General features: G+C 45.4%; 1 protein-coding gene across 3 annotated transcripts in view; it reads right to left on the bottom strand.

Annotated features, from left to right (window-relative positions):
- The window catches only part of LOC139406511 (SRSF protein kinase 2-like), a 97,653-nt gene that overhangs the window by 14,799 nt on the left and 60,445 nt on the right, over positions 1 to 22,409 (bottom strand). For all 3 annotated transcript variants that reach the window (XM_071149172.1, XM_071149173.1, XM_071149171.1), the window contains 9 exons: positions 8,824 to 8,966; positions 7,526 to 7,634; positions 6,976 to 7,063; positions 6,773 to 6,860; positions 6,540 to 6,646; positions 4,425 to 4,590; positions 2,688 to 2,713; positions 2,233 to 2,548; positions 235 to 1,134 (listed from right to left, as the gene is read on the bottom strand). In XM_071149172.1, coding sequence (XP_071005273.1) covers positions 235 to 1,134; positions 2,233 to 2,548; positions 2,688 to 2,713; positions 4,425 to 4,590; positions 6,540 to 6,646; positions 6,773 to 6,860; positions 6,976 to 7,063; positions 7,526 to 7,634; positions 8,824 to 8,966 — 1,943 coding nt within the window. The remainder of the gene's footprint in view (positions 1 to 234; positions 1,135 to 2,232; positions 2,549 to 2,687; positions 2,714 to 4,424; positions 4,591 to 6,539; positions 6,647 to 6,772; positions 6,861 to 6,975; positions 7,064 to 7,525; positions 7,635 to 8,823; positions 8,967 to 22,409) is intronic.

The raw sequence follows: 22,409 nt of genomic DNA on the forward strand, positions 1-22,409 counted from the left end.
TGGTAGCGGCAACATTATGTACAAAATAAAATAAAAATTTCCAAGTTACAAACAACGCAAATAAACTAACAAAAAAACACAATCTGTTGGGGACACACTTCCCTACCTCCTCCCCCACACGAGAAGGCCTTCTTCTCCGGTGCAATTTTAGCTGTATATGCACATCTGTGTCCATGCATGTGGGTGAAAGAGTGAAAGAGAGAGAAAAATATAGAGAAAGGAGAAATATCTCACCTTTAGGCGTGTCCCCAGTGCTTGAGGACGACACAGTACGACTGCGGTCTGCAGTGGGGCTGTGAGGGGATGTCCTGGACCCCGGTTGACCAGCTTCGCCCACTGTGACGGGGCTACCCGGGTCAGGGTCCAGAGGCAGGTCAGGGAAACGTGGCGCCGTGCCCCTGTGGCGCTGCGCCCCGTTGGTCAGGCCTGGCGTGACCACCTCGCCATTGAAGAGCTCGTAGGAGGAGCTGAGGGAGCTTTGATCCCTGTCCGTGCAGCTGATCTCTGACTCTACCAGGGGGCAGTGCAGAGGGATGGGGGAGGAGGTAGGGGCTGGGGGGTTGGCTCTGGGACATCTCTCCCTGTCCCTCTCCTCACCCCCTAGGAGGACATGGCCATTGGTTTTGGTGCTGTTGTTGTTGTGTCCCATGGTGGTGGAGATGGAGTTAGTGAGGTCGTCAGCGCCTGTTTCTGTTTCATCAGCATCGTCGTCTTCATCATCATCGTCATCATCATCGTCGTCGTCGTCATCGTCCTCCTCTTCTTCCTCTTTGTCCTTTTCCTGCTCCTTGGTCTCCTCACCCTTCACCTCCTCCTCTGTTCTTGGTTCCTCTTTCTCATATTTTTCGGCAGGAGCTGTAACCAAGTCCTCTTCATTGTCATCCTCTTCTTCCCCATCTTCCTCCTCCACCTCCTCATTGTCATTCTCTTCCTTGACCTCCTCTTTCTCCCCCTCCTCCCCCTCTTCCTCTAGGTTCGCGGTAGCTCCGTTGCCATCCCCAGGTGTAGTGGTGGTGGGTGTGGGGTTCTGTGTCTCGGTCTCTGGGGTAGTGCTGGGGGTGGGATCCCCCTCTGGCCCTGCTGCTGCCTCTGGGGTGGGGGGCACCTCTGACTGCTCCTGAGGTGTGGCTGCACCTGAAAGACAGGGGGAGAGAAAGAGTGGAGGAGTGAAAAAGAGAGAAGGGAGAGAGGGAGAGAGAGGGGTTGGGAGGAAAGCGAGAGCTTGGGTTAGACTGTAGTTGTTTATGAATCCGCCTTGCATTTCTCCCACGCAGTACACTCTAAAACAATTCAGGGTTGTTTGGATGACCCAACTACTGGGTTACAGGCATTAGGTCACTTAGTTATTTAAAAAAAAATTAAGAGCAAGGTTGTGTTGTTGATGCTGGGTTTATTCTGGGTTATTGAGTTACGACCCAGAGTGTCAGATCAGAAGACTGGAGCCGTGGCATAATAGGGCCATGCTTTCCGGTAGTTATTTTTAGTCACCGGCAAGAGTAAATGTTATTCCGGTTAATCTGTTCTGTTGTATTGGTATCACATGTTAAGGTTGAACATTGACATTGTTGTAGATTCAATGATGCTTACAGAAGTGTATGAGTTCCAAAACTTTTCTGCAATATGTAAATAATATGTTATACATTTTTTTCTCAGCATATGTATTGTGCACAAAGGAAAATGTTATTTTGTAGTATACAAACTTAACATGATGAACAGGAATTAAATTTACACTCACGGGTGGCCAGAAATTATTAAAACCCACGGCCCTAATAGGCCAAACCTCTTGAAAATAACCTATGAATTACATTAAAAAAGACTCAGGTGCTGGGTTAACCCAACACGAAAGTCAACAAAAACCCAATTGATGATTAAATTAACCCATGTTTGGGTAATTCAACAACACAACTGGCTGGGTAAAAATAACCCAGCATGTGTTTTGTCCAATATTTACCCAGCACTGGGTTACCAAATAAACCAAATGTTGTTGTTGTTAACCCAGCACCTTTTAGAGTGTCGGCCTAGTGTGGGTGGAGAGGTTGGAGGCTGGCTCGTCCTCCTCCAGTTCTCCATTCAATTCTATTCACTCTCAGCTTGGTACAGAACTCTATCCACACAGCTCTGACACACACACACACACAATGGAATGAGTGAATAAGCAACACATTGAGTGAATGAGTATAAAACCATCACCACCACCACCACACTGATTTACAATCAAACCATGTAACTCACAGGTGTGATTGGTTAGCCTGGTTGGCCTCTCCCTCTCTGTCTCCCCTTCCTCCTCCTCGTCTCCATCCTCTTCATCGTAATCATCGTCGTCGTCATCACTCTCGCCGAGTGCGACGGCGGGCCCCAGTGCCGCGTTGCGGGGTGTGTGTTTTGGGGAGTGTGTCCCCCCCTCACCATCGGGGCCCTCTGTGGCCCTCTGTTTCTCAGCCTCTCTCTCCAGGGCCTCGATCTCCCGCATGCGTATCTCCAACAGCTCGGTCTGACGCTTCTGTTTTTTCTTCAGCTTCTTCTTCTTGTTCTTAGAGATCTTCCCTACCTAGAGAAGAGGAGAGAGGAGGAGGAAGAGTCTATTAAAGTCACTGACTTACAACGACCTATAGGCTGAGTGACTAGAATTAGATAGAAAACATTGTATATTCTGCTCTGAGATTTATACAGAACATTGTGGTACTCACCGGTTTGGCCTGTGGTGCTGTGCTGACTGTTGGGATGAAACAGAGTCAGAGTCAGGAGAAAGTTCACCTTCAAACATATCATCCCCACAAAGTCCTATAATAATAATATATACCCCTGAATAAGATAACACCCCATTCAATTATTTATACCCTCTTATAGACTTCATACAGAATCTTTATTTATACCCTTATAGACTTCATACAGAATCTTTATTTATACCCTCTTATAGACTTCATACAGAATCTTTATTTATACCCTCTTATAGACTTCATACAGAATCTTTATTTATACCCTCTTATAGACTTCATACAGAATCTTTGGATGAACTGTGAGTTGAATGGAATGCCCACATACATATAAGTCATCATCATTCCAGCCTGACTCATAGGTGTGTGAGCAGTATGAGGATGTCTGGAACAATACTGATTTCTGAGGAAAAGTCAGTCATGGAATTACCGTTAATTACAGAGGGTTCCTGTTGGTTGAGCTGAATGTGATTGACAGACAGCACATGGAGGGGTTCATGAGGAGTTCATGAGGGGGTCAAGACCCCTTGCTTTGACTACATTCGTGTGATTTCGAGACTACTTGACCCCTGACTGCCAGGGCACACACGTGACAGGACAAACAAGTAGTAAAGTTTCAGGGAGAAGTTGAAGGAACATAGGCCAAGACAATAGGGAAGTGTGCGCTGGCCAGATAACAATGCTTAAAAACTCTGCTTCCACCCTTTCCTCCTTGCTAAAGGCACGTTTCCGTGATCACTCTCACAAACATATAGCTTTTAGTGGAGCCACAAGCTCTCAAGCAATCTCTGTGCCTATCAAATCAAACTAGGAGAGCTCTCTCACCAAATTGATTGGTTGGCTCAGGCTGGCAAGCTGAAGCAACAAACTAAGAGACCGCCCAACTGATTGATTCATCTGATTGATTCATAGATTCCTTAATGGTGTGACCGCTGTACTGATACACAGCAGGACACTCCAGTTATCAGAACCGCCGATAGATTCATCTGATTGATTCATAGATTCCTTAATGGTGTGACCGCTGTACTGATACACAGCAGGACACTCCAGTTATCAGAACCGCCGATAGATTAATCTGATTGATTCATAGATTCCTTAATGGTGTGACCGGTGTACTGATACACAGCAGGACACTCCAGTTATCAGAACCGCCGATAGATTCATCTGATTGATTCATAGATTCCTTAATGGTGTGACCGGTGTACTGATACACAGCAGGACACTCCAGTTATCAGAACCGCCGATAGATGAATCTACTGCTAGTAGGATAGTGGTTAAAAACAGTGGAACAGAGACTTCCCTACACTAGCATTAGACCTTGTCTTTAAGTAAGCAATTGGTCATAAGAATCAAACGGTTCATGATGAATTACTCTCATACCTCCTCTACAAAGAGCGCACTGTACCGATTCAACTAAGACTGAACCTCAAGTCAAGCAGCGAAAGATATCTCTACACAGGTTTAGGGTAAAACAGTCCTAAGTACTCCTTTAAAATATATCTGACAGGCTTTATTCACTCTTCACTGTTGGACTCCCAAAACACTTCAGTTTGAAATGAGGAGAAGGCTACAATAACTAACTATTTGGATAACGCTTAGAGGGATAGTTCACCTTCAAATTTTGTCAGATGGCTTAGGAAAAACTGTTATTAAACCTGTTATTTTCTTCTACAGACAGTGAGTTAGCGGGTGAGGTGGTCTGTACCCTACCTGCAGATCCAGAGGGCGGGGGCGCCCCAGCCTTCTGCCACTCTGTGGCCTCCACGGCCATGCGGCGGACAAACGCATCGTCCACACACATCAGGATGTTCTCCGGCTTGATGTCTGTGTGGATGATCTTACACTTGCTGTGGAGGTAGTCCAAGCCCTGCAGAACCTACATGAACACAGGAACACAAGCATGCACAAATGCGCACACACACAAACACAGACACACGTGTAAGCAAACACAAACACACACAAATCCCAGATGAAACACCACTGATGCTCTCACAACGCTAAATTAACCATTCCTTAGATCTTAGTCATCCTTCATCGGGGACAAGGCTGCTGTTGTTGTTTTGTTTGGTGTGTGTGTGTGTGTTTGCCAGTGTTTGATTTTAGGGGCTTTTGTATTGAAGTTGAGAGCAGTTTCTATTCATCTTCAGTGGGCTTTTCAAGTGGGAGGCAGCAGAGATGAACAGATAACTTTAATTCACATGCTGCTCTGCCCTGGTCTTCAGGGGGAAGGCCTGTGAAGGCCTTGTGAAGTCAACAACACGTATTTTACTGGACTGGACTGGCCTGCAGTAGTGCCTCTGGCTGGCAATATCACTTCTCTTCCTCTCATTGTTGGTGCTAATAAAGAGTGTTTATGAAAGTGAAAGTGATGCGTGTATGTGAATGTGTCTGAGTCAAGTAAATGAGGATGTGTGAGTGTGTACTTGCGTGAGTGAGTTTGTGCCCGTTGTGCATGAATGCGTGAGTGTGTGTTAGTGCTTTTTAAGGTCTGTTCGGTTTCGGTTCGATTATTTACAAAATAGTCACAGTTTTGGATTAATATGATTTTAAACATTAAAGGCACTATGCATTATGTGGGTTGAATACTGTGACAACACAGAATAAAACAATTAATACATGTCCTATGACAGTAGTGACTGCCCAATACTGGTTATCACTTATTAACCATCATTTATTCACATTACTTAAAAAAAATATGGATGTTGTGTATATCCCTCTAGTGGTGTGGGGGCTGTGCTTTGGCAAAGTGGGTGGGGTTATATCCTGCCTGTTTGGCCCTGTTCCGGGGGTATCGTCGGACGGGGCCACAGTGTCTCCCGAACCCTCCTCTCTCAGCCTCCAGTATTTATGCTGCTGTAGTTTAAGTGTCGGGGGCTAGGGTCAGTTTGTTATATCTGGAGTATTTCTCCTGTCTTATCCGGTGTCCTGTGTGACTTTAAGTATGCTCTCTCCAATTCTCATTCTCTCTCTCTCTCTCTCTCTCGGACCATGCCTCAGGACTACCTGGCATGATGACTCTTGCTGTCCCCAGTCCACCTGGCCGTGCTGCTGCTCCAGTTTCAACCGTTCTGCCTGCGGCTATGGAACCCTGACCTGTTCACCGGACGTGCTACCTGTCCCAGACCTGCTGTTTTCAACTCTCTAGAGACAGCAGGAGCGGTAGAGATACTCTTAATGATCGGCTATGAAAAGCCAACTGACATTTACTCCTGAAGTGCTGACTTGCTGCACCCTCGACAACTACTGTGATTAGTATTATTTGACCATGCTGGTAATTTATGAACATTTGAACATCTTGACCATGTTCTGTTATAATCTCCACCCGGCACAGCCAGAAGAGGACTGGCCACCCCTCATAGCCTGGTTCTCTAGGTTTCTTCCTAGGTTTTGGCCTTTCTAGGGAGTTTTTCCTAGCCACCGTGCTTCTACACCTGCACTGCTTGCTGTTTGGGGTTTTAGACTGGGTTTTTGTACAGCACTTTGAGATATCAGCTGATCTAAATTTGATTTGTATTATATTTGTTTATTTGATTAATTTATTATTTCATTCCAATTCATCATCTCATCTCTAGAGATGTTGCCTATGCTGTCTGACAAAATCCCTATTTTAGTAGTTCTTCAAAGTAAATAAGACATACTTTTATGACTGCTGAACACCAAATATCAATCACTTCGATCATTGACTTTCAGGTAGAGATACCTTGCGAAGCAACTGGACTCTATCCCTCTCTCGTGTTCTACTGTCCCTTCTCTCCCTTCCATGTCTGCCCCACACAGACCAGACAAGTAGGTGGTCACCGCTCAGCACTAGCGTGTGTGGCATACCTGTTTGATAATGCTCTTAACACAGGGAAGAGGAAGGCCCTGGTAGTTGGACTTGATGATCCACTTTAGAAGGTGGTGTCCGAGAACCTCAAACACCATACACACATCTGGGACAGCTGGTCAAGGAGGACCACAGCTTCATCACTGAGATACATATGCAGATACATACGCAGATATAAAGAGCATATAAGTATACACACACATCCACACACACCCTCTGTAGACAAGGATACGTATTCCGTTGATTCCAGAGATCTTGAAGTCATCTATCAGCTGAACCACCATTTCTTTGTTTTGGTCAGAGGGGTCACTCTCTCTCACCTGGAGATGAACGACAAACAATAGAGAGATCAGGACGGAGGGTGTGAGAGAGGTGTGCGAGGCATGGGGAAACGAAACACACACACACACAAACACACCCAGAGTCACTACTCACACATCTGAGCAGTTTGATCTCATCCAAGGCTGTCTCTGTGTAATGCTGAGCACTCTTCACCACCTTCATCGCCACAAAGTTCTTCACCCTGAAACAAGAAACACATAACACACAGAGATCCATATCACAACATGATGGACTACAGCAGAGCTAGCCATGCAACACTGGAGTTGAACCAATCAATCACAGATTGTGGAAAAACACACTGTTGGGGAAGATGTTTACTGGTAATGGTTTCATATCCAAGGACAATGTCCATGTGAGTGAGGAACAGTGTACAGTGTATGATTGTGTAATTTATTTAAATGGGGCTAATTGAGGATATGGGCGAGCTGTACGATGTAACCTAGTGAACGGTGATATTCTGACACTGAGACTGTTAGGCATCAGTGTGGTTAACACTTTGGCACTATGTGTCATTACACTGCAGCTGCTACTGTCTACTGTGTCACTGTGTAGGAGTGGTTTTGTTGCAGCCGTTGTCATGGTAATGAGTTGGTAATAGTGGTGACCCGTCTGACTCCCGTTGACAGTTGTGTGTGTGACTCACTGGATGTCCCAGCACAGCCAGACGGTGGAGAAGTGACCCCAGCCCAGCTTGCGGATCACATGATACCTCCCATTGAACAAGTCCCCTATCTTCACCGGATGGTATCCACCTGAGAGAGAGAGGAAAGAGATAGAGAGAGAGAGAAGAGAGAGAAGAGAGGGAGATACTATTAGAAAAACCTAGATAATCAAGATACTGATACTTCGAGCCGAGCTACTGAATCTATGCTATCAGTAAGAGGGAGGGCGTGAGAGAGGATTAAGAAAGAGAGTGAGTGAGTGAGTGAGTGAGTGAGTGAGTGAGTGAGTGAGAGAGTGTGAGTGAGTGAGTGAGAGTGAGTGAGTGAGAAGGTCCTCAGTAGGTCCTCACAGCTATCAGGATATCAGGCTCCTCAGTGGAAAGACCACTCCCTCTTGGCACAGACAACAACCTTGAGCCTTGGTGCTGGTGCCAAGCATATAGAGCTTCTGGCAAGTCACACACTGCTGCAAATGACATTAGGAGCCAGCAGGGATGATATAAGAGACAGAGTAAGAGGTAGAGAGAGAGAGAAAGGAGAAGAAGATATGGGTTTAAGTGTATTGGAGTTTGTGTAAGGCTGCATGCTTCCCAGCCGAAACAGTATTATGATGACATTTTGTGAGGTTTTTGTTAGTTTTGGACTTCGTGTTGAGGCACACAACATTTCTTATAGAGGCAGGCCATAGTTTGGAGCCCTTTTTGTTTGGTCAACAGTAGAGATTCTTCAATAAAGTATTTGTTGTCATTCAACGAGAGACAACTCGTTTTCATGCACATTTTTTCTTTGAGAAATACAGCACCAAACATTTTGTTAGATGTAAAATTGTGAGACAGATATCCTCGGCAAAAACGTCAAAATTAACAACACATTTCTTTAGTTACTTTAGATAAATTCGGACTATTTTGATGTGAGCATATACTGGCTACAGCATCTCAAAATGGACAAATAATACTATTGCCGCTTTTTTCTAGTTTTTCAAGCGAAGGTCTTTTGAGGGAGTATGCAAGCACACTCGGCTAGGCGCCAGCCGAACTGAAGCGTGCTGACGCCTTCAGTGAGTGTGTCTAGGGAGGGGGGTGTATGTGGCATGTGTGTGAGAAAGACGGGAGAAAGAAAGAGTGTAGAGGTAGAGAGGTAAAGAGAGAAAGGGAGAGGAGATAAGAGTTACGAAGACAGAACTGGATACTTGTGTATGCATGTATAAGCTATGGAAGTTCTACACGTGTGTGTGTGTGCGTGCGTGTGGGGGTTTGTGAGTGTGTATTATCTCCCCCACCTTTGCAGTAGTCTGCGGGGTCCTCCTGCTCCTCATCGTCAGAGCCTAATATCTCCTCCTCTGGCTCTGGGGGGACGGCCGGCTCAGGGGGGGCTGGAGGGGGAGGTGGGGGAGACACCGGGGCTTTTTGCTGGGTCTCAGGCCTGACAGAGAGAGAGAGAGAGAGATACTGTTAGAACCTGAATTGGTTAGGGTAGGAACGACCCTTTCCGCGTACAACATACTAACACACAATTACACTAGAATCATCACTGCAGCCGATATGTTTAGCTGGATGCCATCTCTTTAAGATCTGATTCCATCTCGGAGCCCATCCTCAATCCTTTTCCCTAGCCTTTGGTGTTCTCAGATCTGAAAGGATTGGAAATGGAACGAGGCCCATGAGGAAGAGAAAATATACATGTCTGCTGTATTTTTAAGGGCTTAGTATCTTATCAATAAGACAGTGTGTGCCTTCTCTTCCCCCTGTGAAAAGTCTGTTCCAGCCTGAGAGGGTGAGCCACTTTAATTCAGTGTTGTCTGTATGTTCAATGTTTAGCTATGCGGTGTGATGTTGAGGAGGAGTGAGCTAGTTCCATTGCATCAATGAGGAACCCCCCAGAAACAAGAGTGTCTATTCATTTAGATGACATAACATTATCATAACATGAAATAACACACAAACTGGACAGTTGTATCGCCATCTCTCATTCAAAGACTCAATCATGTATTGTTGTCTCTATCTTCTTGCCCTTTGTACTTTTGTCTGTGCCAAATAATGTTTGTACCCTACCATGTTTTGTGCTGCTGCCATGTTGTTGTCCTGTTGTGTTGCTACCATGCTGTGTTATGTGTTGCTGCCTTGCTATGTCTTGGGGTCTCTCTTTATGTAGTATTGTGGAGTCTCTCTCTGATGATGTGTGTTTTGTCCTATTTAAAAATAAAAACGTTTTATACCAGCCCTCGTCCCCGCAGGAGGCCTTTTGCCTTTTGGTAGGCCGTCATTGTAAATAGGAATTTATTCTTAACTGGCTTGACTAGTTAAATAAAGGTTAAATAATTTTTTTACAAAAAATGTAAAGTATTGTTCAACATTAACCAGACGAGTCAGAATCTTAAGATGTTGTTCTGGTGTATCTCTGAACACGACTCTCTCAGTAGCATCCTCAGAAATATCTCTATCAGTTATAAAGGCTAAATAGATTGTGTGAACAGTGCCAATGCCTGTCTAACAGATTCTGCTCAAAATATCAGAAATATGATCAAACACTTGAGTAAAAAACACACACACACACACACACACACACACACACACACACACACACACACACACACACACACACACACACACACACACACACACACACACACACACACACACACACACACACACACACACACACACACACACACACACACACACACACAGAGAGCTAATGGGCTGTGATAAATCATGGTCACAGGCACAGGCACATGACGGAGGTTTCCAGTTGGTAAGTGTGCCGTGATAGAAACTGATGAGAATGGAGAATCCAGTCCATGAAGAGTTAACGTGGCAGCTAGCTAGGACAACACAAGGTATTGTTCTTTTAAAACAAGGACATTAAAGACCTAGATAGACTACATGCAAATGTTTAAAATATAATATGCTATAGGCAAGCCCTATTTGGGCCGCGCTCTTTTGGCAGTTACTCTTCTGTTGACGCCTTCTTGTGTGATCAGCTGACTTGAGGTTAGCTTTGGGATGAGAGAGAGCATACAGATAGCTAGGACAACACAAGGCTCTTCTAACATGTAATACAGCTAAATAGGACAACAAGGTTCCTCTAATGTCTAATACAGCTAGATAGGACAACAAGGCTCCTCTAATGTCTAGCTAGGACAACACAAGACTCCTCTAATGTCTAGCTAGGACAACACAAGGCTCCTCTAACGTCTAACACAGCTCCATAGGAAAACACAAGGCTCCTCTAACGTCTAATACAGCTAGCTAGGACAACAAGGTTCCTCTAATGTCTAGCTAGGACAACACAAGGCTCCTCTAATGTCTAGCTAGGACAACACAAGGCTCCTCTAACGTCTAATACAGCTAGATAGGACAACAAGGCTTCTCTAACGTCTAATTGTAACGTTCGTCGTTGGGAGAAAGAGAGGAGGACCAAGGTGCAGCATGGTAAGTATTCATTATGCCTTTTAAGGAAAACGAATACTCGAACAAAACAACAAAAACGATAAACGAAACAGTCCTGTCTGGTGACATACACAAAGACAGAAAATAATCACCCACGAAACACAATAGAAAACAGGCTCCCTAAATATGGTTTTCAATCAGGGACAACGATTGACAGCTGCCTCTGATTGAGAACCATACCAGGCCAAACACAGAAATAGCAAATCATAGAAAAACTACCACCCAACTCACACCCTGATCATACTAAAACAAAGACATAACAAAAGAACTAAGGTCAGAACGTGACAGTACCCCCCAAAGGTGCGGACTTCGGCCGCAAAACCTGAACCTATAGGGGAGGGTCTGGGTGGGTGTCTGGCGCGGGACGTGGACCCCATTCCACCATAGTCCTTGTCCGCCTCTTAGCCTGCCTCCGTGGCCTCTTTAAAGCAGCGACCCTCGCCGCCGACCTCGGACTAGCCACGGGTCCCGAATGGACGGGAGATTCCGGCAGTACCGGACAGGCGGGAGACTCCGGCAGCTCCGGAGTGAAGGGCGATTCTGGAAGCTGACGAGCGGCTCTGGCAGCTCCTGGCTGACAGAAGGCTCTGGCAGCTCCTGGCTGACGGGAGACTCTGGCAGCTCAGGACAGACGGGCGACTCTGGCAGCTCAGGACAGACGGGCGACTCTGGCAGCTCAGGACAGACGGGCGACTCTGGCAGCTCAGGACAGACGGGCGACTCTGGCAGCTCAGGACAGACGGGCGACTCTGGCAGCTCAGGACAGACGGGCGACTCTGGCAGCTCAGGACAGACGGGCGACTCTGGCAGCTCAGGACAGACGGGCGACTCTGGCAGCTCAGGACAGACGGGCGACTCTGGCAGCTCAGGACAGACGGGCGACTCTGGCAGCTCAGGACAGACGGGCGACTCTGGCAGCTCAGGACAGACGGGCGACTCTGGCAGCTCAGGACAGACGGGCGACTCTGGCAGCTCAGGACAGACGGGCGACTCTGGCAGCTCAGGACAGACGGGCGACTCTGGCAGCTCAGGACAGACGGGCGACTCTGGCAGCTCAGGACAGACGGGCGACTCTGGCAGCTCAGGACAGACGGGAGACTCTGGCAGCTCAGGACAGACGGGAGACTCTGGCAGCTCAGGACAGACGGGAGACTCTGGCAGCTCAGGACAGACGGGAGACTCTGGCAGCTCAGGACAGACGGGAGACTCTGGCAGCTCAGGACAGACGGGAGACTCTGGCAGCTCAGGACAGACGGGAGACTCTGGCAGCTCAGTGAGTTTTTTCTCTCTCGCCCGAGTTGCCTCGTTTCACTACCAAAAATAAAATTAAACCATCTAGTGTTCAGTGAAATAACAACACAATGTCACATACAGGTAGCCTAGTCAAATAATTAACATCCAATCACATTACTGTTACTCTGTCGCGGGAATTCCACTAACGGTCTGTATGTAGCGAAACGTAGCTGCTGCTCATGTTGGTATCTGTACTAATGGCGCAAAAGCCATGACAGGGAGACATAGTGGAGTGGTAACGTGCATTCAAGAAGTTGCTCCCGACGCCACTTGGGTACACTGCAGCATCTACCGAGAGGTTCTTGCTGCCAATGGAATGCCTGACAGCTTGAAATACATTTTGAACACCACAGTGAAAATGGTTAACTTTGTTAAAGTAAGGCCCCTGAACTCTCGTGTATTTTCTGCACTATGCAGTGACCATGTAACGCTTTTACAACATACAGAAGTGCGCTGGTTATCAAGGGGCAAAGTATTGACACGTTTTTTTTTTAAATTGAGAGACGAGCTTAAAGTTTTCTTTACTGACCATCATTTTCACTTGTCTGACTGCTTGTATGATGACGAGTTTCTCACACAACTGGCCTACGGGGTCATGTTTTTTCTCGCCTGAATATCTAAATCTCGGATTAAAGGGACTCTCTGCAACTATATTCAATGTGCGGGACAAAATTGAGGCTATGATTAAGAAGTTGGAGCTCTTCTCTGTCTGCATTAACAAGGACAACACACAGGACTTTCCATCATTGTATGATTTTTTGTTTGCAAATGAACTCAAGCTTACGGACAATGTCAAACGTGATACAGCGAAGCACCGGAGTGACTTGGATGCTCAATTACTCAGGTACTTCCCTGAAACGGATGACACAAACAACTGGATTCAGTATTCCCTTTCTTGCTCTGTCTCCAGTCCACTTACCGATATCTGAACAACAGAGCCTCGTCGAAATTGTAACAAGCGGTTCTGTGAAAATGTAATTTAAATCAGAAGCCACTGCCAGATTTCTGGATTGGGCTGCGCTCAGAGTATCCTGCCTTGAAAAATCGCACTGTTAAGATACTGATGCCCGTTGCAACCACGTACCTACACTACCGTTCAAAAGTTTGGGGTCACTTAGAAAAACACATTTTTGTCCATTAAAATAACATCAAATTGATCAGAAATACAGTGTAGACATTGTTAATGTTGTAAATGACTATTGTAGCTGGAAATGGCACATTTTTTATGGAATATCTACATAGGTGTACAGAGGCCCATTATCAGCAACCATCACTCCAATGGCATATGGCATCACTCCAATGTTCCAATGGCATATTGTTTTAGCTAACCCAAGTTAATACTTTTAAAAGGCTAATTGATCATTATAAAACCCTTTATTTTGCAAATATGTTAGCACAGCTGAAAACTGTTGTTCTGATTAAAGAAGCAATACAACTGGCCTTCAATGCTGTGTATTACTCCCTTTACAGAACAGCTCAAACTGGCTCTAACCAGAATAGCAAAAGGAGTTGGAAACCCCGGTACACAACTGAGCAAGAGGACAAGCACATTAAAGTGTCTAATTTGATTAACAGACGCTTCACAAGTCCTCAACTGACAGCTTCATTAAATCGTACCCCCAAAACACCAGTCTCAACATCAACAGTGAAGCGGCGACTCTGGGATGCTGGCCTTCTGGTCTGTGTTCTTTTGCCCATCTTAATCTTTTCTTTTTATTGGCCAGTCTGAGATATGGCTTTTTCTTTGCAACTCTGCCTAGAAGGCCAGCATCACGGAGTCGCCTCTCAACTTTTCCTTTCCTCCAGTGTCTAATACAGCATAGCGTTCCGCAAAGGACAACATAGACACTTAGCATTGAGATTCCTGCAGTAAGTGACACACGCGCTCTTACAAACACAGAGATACATATAGTTTACTTACTTCTTGTGTTCTTCTTAGTTCTTATTTTTATTTGTCGTGTGTTTTTGTTCTACATTAAACATGTTAGTACTACATTGATATTGATTACTGCATCGTTGGGTCTGGAGCTAGCAAATTAGGCATTTCACTGTACTGTGCATGTGACATTAACACCCCCCCCCCCCCGCACAATAGACTTAGGCTATGTACTTATACACACTCATACACATGCACACACCCTCCATGCTTGGATCTGTGCCCTTGCAGCAGGATGGTCCTTAACCAAAACAGTCACGTACTGTATCATAGATCACTTCCACGGGCTCAGTGCTTTTAAACTTGAGCCTGCCACACACACACCTAGCCACAATAACTCTGAGCCCACCCTACAGCAGTAGCCACCCTACAGCAGTAGCAGTAGCCACCCTACAGCAGTATAGTAGCAGTAGCCACCCTACAGCAGTAGCAGTAGCCACCCTACAGCAGTAGCCACCCTACAGCAGTAGCCACCCTACAGCAGTAGCAGTAGCCACCCTACAGCAGTAGCCACCCTACAACAGTAGCCACCCTACAGCAGTAGCAGTAGCCACCCTACAGCAGTAGCCACCCTGCAGTAGTAGCAGTAGCCACCCTACAGGAGAAGCAGTAGCCACCCTACAGCAGTAGCAGTAGCCACCCTACAGCAGTAGCAGTAGCCACCCTACAGCAGTAGCAGTAGCCACCCTACAGTAGTAGCATTAGCCACCCTACAGGAGAAGCAGTAGCCACCCTGCAGTAGTAGCAGTAGCTACCCTACAGCAGTAGCAGTAGCCACCCTACAGCAGTAGCCACCCTACAGTAGTAGCAATAGCCACCCTATAGGAGAAGCATTAGCCACCCTGCAGTAGCAGCAGTAGCCACCCTACAGCAGTAGCAGTAGCCACCCTACAGGAGAAGCAGTAGCCACCCTGCAGTAGTAGCAGTAGCCACCCTACAGCAGTAGCAGTAGCCACCCTACAGTAGTAGCAGTAGCCACCCTGCAGTAGTAGCAGTAGCCACCCTGCAGCAGTAGCAGTAGCCACCCTACAGTAGTAGCAGTAGCCACCCTACAGTAGTAGCAGTAGCCACCCTACAGTAGTAGCAGTAGCCACCCTACAGTAGTAGCAGTAGCCACCCTACAGTAGTAGCAGTAGCCACCCTACAGTAGTAGCAGTAGCCACCCTACAGGAGAAGCAGTAGCCACCCTACAGGAGTAGCAGTAGCCACCCTACAGTAGTAGCAGTAGCCACCCTACAGCAGCAGCAGTAGCCACCCTACAGCAGCAGCAGTAGCCACCCTACAGCAGTAGCAGTAGCCACCCTACAGTAGTAGCAGTAGCCACCCTACAGTAGTAGCAGTAGCCACCCTACAGTAGTAGCAGTAGTCACCCTACAGTAGTAGCAGTAGCCACCTTACAGGAGAAGCAGTAGCCACCCTACAAGAGAAGCCAGCCCACTTCAGTGTGTCTGTGTACATGTACAGTGGGGCAAAAAAGTATTTAGTCAGCCACCAATTGTGCAAGTTCTCCCACTTAAAAGATGAGAGAGGCCTGTAATTTTCATCACACTTCAACTATGACAGACAAAATGAGGAAAAAAAATCCAGAAAATCACATTGTAGGATTTTTAATGAATGTATTTGCAAATTATGGTGGAAAATAAGTATTTGGTCAATAACAAAAGTTTATTTCAATACTTTGTTATATACCCTTTGTTGGCAATGACAGAGGTCAAACGTTTTCTGTAAGTCTTCACAAGGTTTTCACACACTGTTGCTGGTATTTTGGCCCATTCCTCCATGCAGATCTCCTCTAGAGCAGTGATGTTTTGGGGCTGTTGCTGGGCAACACGGACTTTCAACTCCCTCCAAAGATTTTCTATGGGGTTGAGATCTGGAGACTGGCTAGGCCACTCCAGGACCTTGAAATGCTTCTTACGAAGCCACTCCTTCGTTGCCCGGGCGGTGTGTTTGGGATCATAGTCATGCTGAAAGACCCAGCCACGTTTCATCTTCAATGCCCTTGCTGATGGAAGGAGGTTTTCACTCAAAATCTCACGATACATGGCCCCATTCATTCTTTCCTTTACACGGATCAGTCGTCCTGGTCCCTTTGCAGAAAAACAGCCCCAAAGCATGATGTTTCCACCCCCATGCTTCACAGTAGGTATGGTGTTCTTTGGATGCAACTCAGCATTCTTTGTCCTGCAAACACGACGAGTTGAGTGTTTACCAAAAAGTTATATTTTGGTTTCATCTGACCATATGACATTCTCCCAATCTTCTTCTGGATCATCCAAATGCTCTCTAGCAAACTTCAGACGGGCCTGGACATGTACTGACTTAAGCAGGGGGACACGTCTGGCACTGCAGGATTTGAGTCCCTGGCGGCATAGTGTGTTACTGATGGTAGGCTTTGTTACTTTGGTCCCAGCTCTCTGCAGGTCATTCACTAGGTCCCCCCCCGTGTGGTTTTGGGATTTTTGCTCACCATTCTTGTGATCGTTTTGACCCCACGGGGTGAGATCTTGCGTGGAGCCCCAGATCGAGGAAGATTATCAATGGTCTTGTATGTCTTCCATTTCCTAATAATTGCTCCCACAGTCGATTTCTTCAAACCAAGCTGCTTACCTATTGCAGATTCAGTCTTCCCAGCCTGGTGCAGGTCTACAATTTTGTTTCTGGTGTCCTTTGACAGCTCTTTGGTCTTGGCCATAGTGGAGTTTGGAGTGTGACTGTTTGAGGTTGTGGACAGGTGTCTTTTATACTGATAACAAGTTCAAACAGGTGCCATTAATACAGGTAACGAGTGGAGGACAGAGGAGCCTCTTAAAGAAGAAGTCTGTGAGAGCCAGAAATCTTGCTTGTTTGTAGGTGACCAAATACTTATTTTCCACCATAATTTGCAAATAAATTCATTAAAAATCCTACAATGTGATTTTCATGATTTTTTTTTCTCATTTTTGTCTGTCATAGTTGAAGTGTACCTATGATGAAAATTACAAGCCTCTCTCATCTTTTTAAGTGGGAGAACTTGCACAATTGGTGGCTGACAATACTTTTTTGCCCTACTGTATGTGTGTATTGGAGCATGCAAATGTGTGTGGATATGTGTGTGTGTCACATGAGGTTGGTGGCACCTTAACTGAGGAGGATGGGCTCATGGTAACGACTGGAGCGGAATCAGTGGAATGGTATCAAATGCATCAAACACATGGTTTCCATGGTATCCAGGTGTTTGATGCCATTCCATTCGCTCCGTTTACAGCCATTATTGTGAGCCGTCCTCCCCTCAGCAGCCTCCACTGGTGGGTGTAACGTGCATGTGTGTGTTAATTCATACTGTAAGGAACAACGTACATCCTAGAACACACACACAGATGTGTGTTTGTGTGTCTATCGCACACCCAGCACCACTGTGACCACTCATACACATAACAGCAACAACATAACCAAAATGTTTCTGAGAGCATGGAAAGCCCATGTCAAACAACAGCAGCAGCAAGGCAGGAACTAACTCTTAGCGTGCATTCCAAATGGCACCCATATTCCCTATATAGTGCCTATATAGGGTGCATCAACAGTAGTGCAGTATGTATGGAATAGGGTACCGTTTGGGACACAGGCTTAGACAAAGCAGCTGATTCAGAGTAGTTGGGTTAAATGCGGAAGACACATTTCGGTTGAATGCATTCAGTTGTGCAACTGACTAGGTATCCCCTTTCCCTTTCACACTGGCTGCCATTCTCCTCATTGCAGACATGCCAGTCCAGGCTGTAGTCAGCTGACACAGCAGCAAGGTGATGCATATTTTGGGGCACTGAGCAAATTCTAAACTTGAAAGTTGTGAGAATTTTGTTCAAATTCCGGCACGCGTTTACAGTGAACACTGACGCTGTACTCTTACAGTTTTAGACAGTAGCCAATAGACTATTGCGGCTATTTAAGCATAATGTCGGCCTACCAACAAAACCAATGGAGCAAATCTCAAACTTTTAAAATGGAAATAGCTTCTGATTTCTGTGGTGTTCAATGCAGGCCGACATTACATGATAATTATTTGAATGTTTTTACATTATGAAGGGCTTGACATGAATGATTTGCTTGGTCTGTAACACCATGGGTCAAATAGGTGACTGTACATTGCATTGTATTCTGTTATATGATGCACAAAACCACTTTACAAAATAAAAGTCATTATTACTACTGTACAGAGAATTAGACCATGTGTAGGCTATCCCTCTGCCTATTGGCTTATTTGCATATGTCTCAAAATAAAACACTGCCCCTTTAATTAAGACAAACTTTTTACCTGACTGGCTTTTCAAATATATGTAGCCTACACGTGTTGTGCTCTTGTAGGACACAGTAACTCCCCATTGCTGACCTATACTTATCTATAACTGGACTAGTAATGCAGAGAATATCAACAAATGAGCACATCTGAAAAGAGCATTCACTCCAGGATGATTGAAAGGCAGGAACGACCCCTGCCAAAATTACAGACTCAATATTTCAAAGTTAAATTTGTTTTGGTTTGTTACATTGAAAAGAGGTTGATATACTATTGATTCTAATCTATATAGTGCAAACTAACGCGGCGAACTCAGAAGTTCAATCTCTTGCGTCTTTGCGAGGCCTGGCGTTTCCTCTGTGAGCCGCAGTGCTGGAGGATGTGGGCGCCGCGCACGCGCGCAGTTTAGAGGGAACATTGGGGATAAACATATCTTATTTTTCCACAGGACAAATGCATTAACACTTTGTTTTGTGGCTAAACAGGGCTGTAGGTTTTGTAGATGGTTAAGTGTCACATTGCTAGTAGTGTAATTACGTAAGGGATAATCAATGAGGGGGCATTGCGTTCTATGGAAAATAATGAATGACGTATAAGTTGTGTTCCATGACATACTAGCTGAGTGGAACTGACCTTCCACAGAGTTGCATTATTTTCCAGAGAAGGCATAGAGCCCAGCGTTGATTATCCCTTTTATACCATGGCTAATATTTAACACATTTGCTACTAGAGATGTTCATTTGCTGGTTGAAATGTGTTCAACATCCACTGAAGTAGCTAGCAAGTTTACTAGATAGCTACAGTAGTTACCAATGATAGCTAAACTAGAACGTCTGTTAGGGTGGCGTCCCATAGGGTGGTGCACAATTGGCTCTGCGCCGTCCGGGTTTGGCAGGGGAAGGCCGTCATTGTAAATAAGAATTTGTTCTTAACTGACTTGCCTAGTTAAATAAAGGTTAAATAAAAAAATTAAAAACTGCCATGGTATAAAGCACATTATAAACTGGATGGTTCCAGCTGTGAATGCTAATTGGCTGACAGCCGTGGTATATCAGACCGTATACCATGGGTATGACAAACCTTTTTACTGCTCTAATTATGTTGATAACCTGTTAATAATAGCAATAATCTGGCGTTTGTGGTATATGGCCAATATACCATGGCTAAGGGCTTCACATGTGTGTGTGACCATGTGTGTGTAAACAACGCCTCGTGTGGTATGCCCTGTAAGTGTGTTTGTGTGTGTGTGTGTTGAGCAGGAGCTGAGCGACATGGGGGTTGGAGAGGGATTAGAAATAGAAAAACAAACAGAGGGAAACTCCAGCATTCTTTCTCTCATCAAACTCCAGCATTCTTTCTCTCTCCAAACTCCAGCATTCTTTCTCTCTCCAAACTCCAGCATTCTTTCTCTCTCCAAACTCCAGCATTCTTTCTCTCATCAAACTCTAGGGACAAAAACATGGAATAAAGACGAAAGGCAAATGCAAGCGTGCACACACACACACACACACACACACACACACACACACACACACACACACACACACACACACACACACACACAGCGAGAGAAAGAGAAAGATAAATTCACTGGTAGTTGATTAAGTATATACTGTATGATAGCAGAGCACAAAGACCTCTTATTCAGGAAAATAGTTCAACATTGTTTATCATTCTCCTGCTAAATGGGAGAGGAAGGCAAACTCTTCTCCCTAACGTCAGGACAGAAGAGTCCCCGCCCATCTCCGAAAAAGAGGATCTTAAATCAGATGTCTGAGCCCCCCCCCCCCAAAAAAATTCAATAAAAAGTGTTTTTCTTACTATTTGCCTACTTGCTGACTTTGTTGGTAACTTCTTTATTGACGAAGAATGAACTGACTATGCCTGTGACATGTGGTTGTCTTACCTAGCTATCTGTATACTAACTGTAAATCGCTCTGGATTAGAGCATCTGCTAATATAATATTTGTTTAATAATTTTTATAATTCAAAAAAAAATTACATTGGAAAAGTTGAGAAGCTGTCTTTGTCAGCTCAAAATCCCTAATTCTAGGGGCCTCCCGTGTGGCGCAGCGGTCTAAGGCACTGCATCGCAGTGCTTGAGGCATCACTACAAATCCAGATTCGATCCCAAGCTGTGTCGCAGCCGGTCATGACCGGGAGACCCATGAGGCGGTGCACAATTGGCCCAGCGTCGTCCGAGTTAGGGGAGGGTTTGGCCGGCTGGGATGTCTTTGTCCCATCGCGCTCTAGTGACTCCTGTTGCGGGCCGGGCACATGCACGCTGACACAGTCGCCAGTTGTACGATGTTTCCTCCGACACATTGGTGCGGCTGGCTGCCGGGTTAAGCGAGCAGTGTGTCAAGAAGCAGTGCGGCTTGGCAGGGTCGTGTTTTGGAGGACTCATGTCTCTCAACCTTCGCCTCTCCATACGGGATTTGCAGCGATGGGACAAGACTGTAACTACCAATTGGATAACATGAAATTGGGGAAAATGTAAATAAATAAAATATGTTCCTAATTCTGTGCAAACCCATTGCAGTTGTATGGACATGGGTCTACACATTGTGTGCAATTAGTGATGGGGGAGGGGATATATTGCAATATTATTTTTGCGCTAGTTTGCTGTACCTGCACCAAAACTCCAGTATCTACACTTGTTCTCCATCTTCTTTTAAAATAGGGAGTACATTTGTTTTCAGCACTTTTATTTCCATGATTGATCAAAACCCATTTTCTCATGGCTCTCTCTTGTCCCTCTGCAGCAGACATATGGTGAGCAATATGTTTGGAACATTGAATCACAGTAAAATCACAATAACGAATCGCAATACATATAGAATCCTGAGAATCACAATACATATCGTATCAGCATTTAGGTATTGTGATAATATCATATTGTGAGAACCCTGGCAATTCCCAGCCCTATGTGCAATGAACATGAAGTTTAGTAATATGATGTTGTATGAGATTTCAAGGCTTGTCAACAGCCTAAATATCTGTAGCAAGGAAAAGGGGTCTGTGTGCCTCCTCCTTTCAGATAGAACAACCTCAGTGTATCCCTGTTCATTCAGTAACATTTGTCCTTAAGAATCATTGTCACATGTTGTCGGACCGTCACCAAGGAAACATATTGATTCCCAAGCACCTACTCTATATCACTAAGGTAATGTACTGAATGCTGAGCATTCTCGTTGCCAAGGTAACACATTTAATGTGGATGGAACTGGATGTCCATGCTCCCTGCTCTAGAAAGAGTGCTGAAAATGTGCCACTGAAATCCTTTTTTATTTCTGAAGACAAATGCTCTGTTGTCCTGCGAACAATGTTCGAAGATCCACTGACTGAACTTTGGCTGGCCTTTGTCCATGGAAACCTGACCGTATTCAGTGACACGATCAAGATGCTTGGAGGCCAGGACCACTATGCTGTGGAGTCCGCTGCAATTCTGAGAAACGTTGAGGCAAAATTTACTGCAAAATTGACTGATGACAACTTCATTCCAGTTTTGGTCAGAGGACTTCTGAGAGAACTAGAGGAAAACGGAGCCATGTCTAAAGAGAGCTTTCTCAAAACATCCCAATCATTCTTCACTACGGCTGTGAACTACTTGCAAGCATGGGGAAAGCACACAGATAATCTAAAATATTTACATTGTCTCCTTTTAAAAAGGCAACCTCAGCGTGAAGAGATCCAGAAGGCAGCAGCCACACTACAGGAAAAATGCCCCAATGTGACCATCAATGAGGATGTGTGACGAAGTTACTGTCCTGCAAGAGTTCCTAAAGGGGGGATCGCTTGAAGAATGGAAAACATCTGAGACACTGCTTAGTCAGAGATGGAGCACGGTGGAGACACTGCTTAGTCAGAGATGGAGCACGGTGGAGACACTGCTTAGTCAGAGATGGAGCACG

The sequence above is a fragment of the Oncorhynchus clarkii genome, chromosome 4 (genome assembly GCF_045791955.1).
Source record: "Oncorhynchus clarkii lewisi isolate Uvic-CL-2024 chromosome 4, UVic_Ocla_1.0, whole genome shotgun sequence".
Lineage (NCBI taxonomy): Eukaryota > Metazoa > Chordata > Actinopteri > Salmoniformes > Salmonidae > Oncorhynchus > Oncorhynchus clarkii.